We start from the raw sequence: 5,268 nt of genomic DNA on the forward strand, positions 1-5,268 counted from the left end.
GGCGGTGGTCCGGCGCTGCTCCATGCCGTTGGGCAGGAAGCCGGCGATGATGGGCACCGGCCAGATGAGGGCGGCCACGCTCCACACGACGATGACCAGGGTCATGAAGCAGGCGACCAGCGTGGACTCGATGGGCTTGCGGTTCAGCCGCCAGCCCGGCTCGCCCTGCAGCTCCTCCAGGCTGAAGTCCAGGCAGCAGAAGTGCAGCGGCTCGCCCTGCAGCCACAGCGGCCCGGGGGGCTCGGCTGCGGGGTAGGCGGGCAGCGCGGTGGGCGCCCCGGAGGCGGCGGCGGCGGCGGCGGGCCGGAGGCGGCCGGGGCGGCGGCCGCGCACCCAGCCGCAGCCCACGCAGAGGCGCAGGTCCTGCTGCGCGCCGCCCGCCGCCAGCCCCAGGTGCTCGATGAGCAGCGGCGGCCCGACGCGGTGGAAGGCGGCGGCGAAGAAGGCGCGGCCGTGCGCGTTGGTGGAGAAGAGCAGCAGGTCGCACTGGAAGCCCCGCGGGCGGCCCCAGCGCACGAGCAGCGAGCTCAGCATCTGCCGCTGCACGCTGATGTTGCACGCCGCCGCCGCCTCCTCCGGGCCCGGGCGCTCGGGGGGCCCGGGAGCCGCCGAGGCCAGCAGCCGCGGGGCGGCGGGCTCGCCCGCGGACGACGCGTTGACGGAGGCGTTGAGGGGCGCCCCGCCGAGGCCCGGCGCGTCCGCGGCCCCGCCGCGGGCCGGCGGCAGCGGGCAGGCGGCGGCCAGCAGCGCGGCGAGCGGGAGCAGCATGGCCTGCGGCGGGCGCCTACGCGCGCGGGGCGGGCGGCGGCTGCATGGCGCACGGGCGACGGGCTGGCGAGCGGACGGCGGGACCACGGGAGCTGGCGGCCGGGCGGAGTGGGGGCGCGCCCGGCACCTGGCAGCCCGCGGGGGCGGCGCGGAGGCGGCGGCGGCGGCGGCGGCGGCGGCTCGCCCGGCACGGGGATCCCTCCCGGCCCGGCTGCGTCTGGGGTTCCCCGCCGCCCCCGGCGCAGGGGCCCTCGGACGGCCGGGCTGCTCTGCAGGGCCCGGCGCTCGCCCGGAGCAGGATTCCCCGGCTCGGCTCCGCCTCCCGCGCGCCCCGCCCCACCCCGCCCCGCCCTCCGCCCTCCGCCCTCCGCCCGCCCGGCTGCGAGACTCGGGGGAGGGCGGGCTTCCACGCGCCGGGCCGGGCGGGACGCGCGCGGGGTGCGGGGCTGGGATCGTGCGGCGGGCGCGAGGCCGGGCCCGGGGCGGAGCGGGGGGTCGCAGGAGCGGCGGGGCGGGGTGGGGAGGGTGGGGGGTTGGCCCGGCCGGGGGAGCCGGCCCACGCGTCCGACTCCGCGGGGGAGGAGGCGCCGTGGGAGAACTGCGTCCTGGGAGGGAGACCATCCCCGAGTCACGCGGGAGGGGTGAGCTTGCGAGGTCTCGCCTCAGTGCTCACCGGGACCCCTCTCGTTTTACAGAAGGGGAAACTGAGGCCGAGAGAAGACACCCTGAGGCCACCGTACAAGCCAGAACCAGGACTCCGGGCCACTAGGCTTTCTACCTTTCCACGGTAGAAATCTCACATCTCAAATCTGCAGAGTTTATTTTTTAATACACCTCCGACACAGGAGAGCCACTTGGTATTCCTCTCAGGGCAAGCGGCACCCTGAGGAAAATGCCAAGAACTCTACGGAGTTTTGGGTGGAGATGGGCCGGTGGGGCTGGTGGGAACGGGAGCCTCCAGGGGTCCCGATGGGAAGTTTCACTCCCAGGAAACCGCTCCTCCGGAGCTTTTGTCTGTAGAAGCCGTGTGAAGGGCTTCATCCCCGTTAGGATAGCAGGTTGGGGGAGGTCTGTCAAGAATAAGGAGCCACGATCGGATTTATATTTTAAAAACACTTTCCTAGTAATTTGGCCTCTTACACTTGGGGCGGGGGGAGGTCACCGAGCCCCTCTAAGGGAATGTTCCTATGGTTTGAAGCCACTGTGCTCCGTGAGCACCAGCTATTCCTGAATCTGAGACGGAAGGGGTGGAGGGACATGCAAGAAGCAGCCAACAAAATGGCCCTCACAGAGGTAAGTTTCCTGATCCGAGCTACACTGCTAGGCATTATGGCTGATAACGTTTCTGGAAGCTTTGTCCATTATTTCTAACAATGAGTAAAACCAGGGGGAGAAAGATGTGAACACAGCCTCAAAATATCCCAACATACCTGGCCTCTTTGGAGCTGGGCAAGTCATTATTCTGACTTGGCCTTGGTTTCCCCATCTGAACAGTGGGGGTCAGTGGTACCTGTCTAGGAGGGGTGCTATGATAAATATGCCCAACGCAGTGTCTGTCTGTCTGTCTGTCTGTCCACAGAAGTGCGCACGTGGTGGAGGCTGCTATGATGTGCTTACTACGGGTCCTGCCAGAAGTGGCTGTCTGAAATGGTCCTTGCTTTCTATAGAAATGGTTAGTTTCCCGGAGGGGATGGGCCTCCCCTTTTGTTTACGCCTTTTCTGCTGGGAAGTGGTGCTCTCAGAAAGAACAATGTGCCTTTTCATGCTTTTATTAAACATGACTCTACCTTCAAGCCTTGCGTGTCAGGAGCAGAATCTGTTGACGGCAAGTAGAGGGACTGAGCAGTGTGGCTAGTGATCAGCCCAAGAACGTCAGGTCATCTAAGGGCTGAGCAAGGCCCAGCCTTCAAGGGGTGCATTCCAAGCCTGGACACTGTGTACAGCAGTGGGTGACACTCTCTAGGGTTTCAGCCATGGGTGGGGGCTTCCTGGCTTTGTCTGGGCAGCAGGGAAGGCAGCAAGAGAGGGAGCAGACAAAGATCTATTGCGGGGGGGGGGGGGGCGCCAAGTAGTTTGCTGCAAAGTAGTACCACCATAGCCCCGTGTCCTGGCAACCCGCCTTCTGCCCACTTTTCCAGCACGTGCCATGGACTCTGAAACCTTCACCCTCATTCAGAGGGACAATTAAGCATGTGTTTTCTAGATTGATTTGCTGTCTTTTTGGACAATTGGAATTTGGGAAGAAAAGATAAAAATTAAGTTATTTTCCGTCCTGTTTGCTGCTGGGTTACCAGCAACAAGAAAAGTACCTAGCACAGGGGAGAGGCTCAGAACTAGGGGCATCTCAGCGTGCGGAGGCTGGGCTCCTCCTTTTAACAGAAGTTAAGAGAGTATATGGTGCAAGTCTGTTTTATCTTGAGAAAAATTTTCAGTTGAGCTTCTTTATAAAGATGCCTGTTTTGGGGTGCCTGGCTGGCTCAGCCGGTTAAGTGTCTGACTCTTGATTTCAGCTCAGGTCATGATCTCAGGGTCGTCAGATCGAGCCCCGAGTCAGGCCCCACACGCAGTGCGTCTCCCTCTGCTCTTCCCCCCCCTTTCCCCCCCCCCCCCCCACCGCACTCTCTCTTTCTCAAATAAATAAATAAAATCTTTTTCTAAAAAAGATGCATGTTTTATAAACACATATGAACATGTTATAACATATAAAATATGGCTTATATTCTGTGCCATACTCTTTTCCATATTTGAAATTCGCTCAGTTGATTTGTTCTTAATTTCTCTGAAGTTTCCATCCTTGAATACTTGTTTTCTAAGAGGTGAAAATTGTTTTGGAAACTGAGTCCAAAATGCTGTCTTTTTTTTTTTTTTTTTTAAAGATTCCATTTATTTATTTGACAGAGAAAGACACAGCGAGAGGGAACACAAGCAGGGGGAGTGGGAGAGGGAGAAGCAGGCTTCCCGCGGAGCAGGGAGCCCGATGCGGGGGCTCGATCCCAGGACCCTGGGATCGTGACCCGAGCCGAAGATAGATGCTTAATGACTGAGCCACCCAGGCACCCCCCAAAGTGCTGTCTTAGACACGCAATGATCTCCTTCTCCCAGTCCTTCAGTTCAGTTGACAAAATCCTGCTGTGATCATTCAGGATAAACAACATAGGATGCTGAAGTTTGGGATAATTTTTTTTTAACAGAGGGATACATTGTTGGACTTACACACCTAATTCACGATCAGCTATACAGTATTTTTATATGAGATAATATGGGTTTGTACCATATATGATAATATGGGTTTGTAACATATATAAACAGTAACATGGGTTTGCAACATTAAATAAGGGAAAATTTCATCTGTATGTTTTATTATCTTCACAGAATAATAAAAGAGTTACGTATCTAAAAACATTAAAAACATATATCATATGTTATAAACTTATTCATATATTACATTATAACCACGTTATATGAAGGTTGGAAAACAGGAAACAATGATACTCCCAGTTACCTGCTCTCTTTAATATTCTGTATCTGTGTCATCCTTTATTCCATTTGGCATATTCTCTAAAATGTGCAGCTATTACTTCTGGGGAAAAAAAAGATAATTATACTAAAGTCTCACCCCCTTTTGCAACTGTTACTGCTTTGCACTCTTTCCTTCAGCCTCCGGCAGGGGACCGGGAGGGCCAGCCAGGGGCATGGGGTGCGCAACACGCCGTTGCTGACTGAGCAAGCTGGCTGGTTAAGAGTGCTGCCTGAGCTACAGGCAGAGACCTGCTCCTGTGCTGTGTGTGGCCCCCCCCACCCGCCCTCGGATCCATCTCCTACCACTTTCCCTTCCCCTCGCCGGCTCTATTCCAGGCACACTGGCTTCCTTGCTGTTCTTGGAACACGCGGAGCAAACTCTGCTTTTGAGCCAAACTCAAGGCCTTTGCCCCTGCTGTTTCCTCTGCCCCGGACACTGTTCTTTCTGACATTTCCTTTGTTTGCTCCCATGTCTCCCTCAGCTCTCTGCTGCAAAGGCAGCTCCCCAGGGAGGCCCTTCCTGACCACTCGTGTAAAACAGTACCCATCGCCCCTGTCCCCGTCACTACCTTCCCGTGCGCTGTTCCGCACATCTTCCTAGTACTCACAGTCTGCTGACACGCTGTCCATCTTTCTTCTTTGTTTAATGTCTCTTTATTGGGATGCCTGCCTCCCCCAAAGCAGGGCTTTATCTATTTTGTTCCGCGGAACAGTATGTGGCACAGAGTAGATGCTCAGTAATAGTTGGCGAATGAGTGAATTCAAAAGACTGCGGGTCTGGCCAGCAGGCTGTGGGTGGGGTTTAGGGAGTTGAGATGGACAGAGCCACACCGATGCCCCAGCAACAAGGACTGCTGTGTCCCTACCAGCCTGCGCACCTGCCCCTGCACAGGGCTGAGGCCCCACCGGGGAACCACCTGGCTGGGCGGAGTCTGGTGTGGAAGGCTGAACCGATCTCACAAGCCCTGCTGCTGGGCACAA

The 5,268-nt window shown here is 57.6% G+C and overlaps 1 protein-coding gene and 1 long non-coding RNA gene across 2 annotated transcripts in view; one reads left to right on the forward strand and one right to left on the reverse strand.

Moving 5' to 3' along the window:
• The window catches only part of TMEM158 (transmembrane protein 158), a 3,059-nt gene extending 2,291 nt beyond the window's left edge, over positions 1–768 (reverse strand). Inside the window, exon 1 of the mRNA XM_032412131.1 lies at positions 4–768. Coding sequence (XP_032268022.1) covers positions 4–768 — 765 coding nt within the window. The remainder of the gene's footprint in view (positions 1–3) is intronic.
• A 364-nt stretch (positions 769–1,132) lies between these two features.
• Positions 1,133–2,551, forward strand: LOC116636995. Its single transcript, XR_004300407.1, has 4 exons — positions 1,133–1,206; positions 1,464–1,555; positions 1,967–2,061; positions 2,348–2,551. It is a non-coding gene; the product is annotated as an uncharacterized LOC116636995 (long non-coding RNA).
• Positions 2,552–5,268: the final 2,717 nt, after the last annotated feature.

This window comes from Phoca vitulina, unplaced genomic scaffold (genome assembly GCF_004348235.1).
Source record: "Phoca vitulina isolate PV1807 unplaced genomic scaffold, GSC_HSeal_1.0 scaffold13, whole genome shotgun sequence".
Lineage (NCBI taxonomy): Eukaryota > Metazoa > Chordata > Mammalia > Carnivora > Phocidae > Phoca > Phoca vitulina.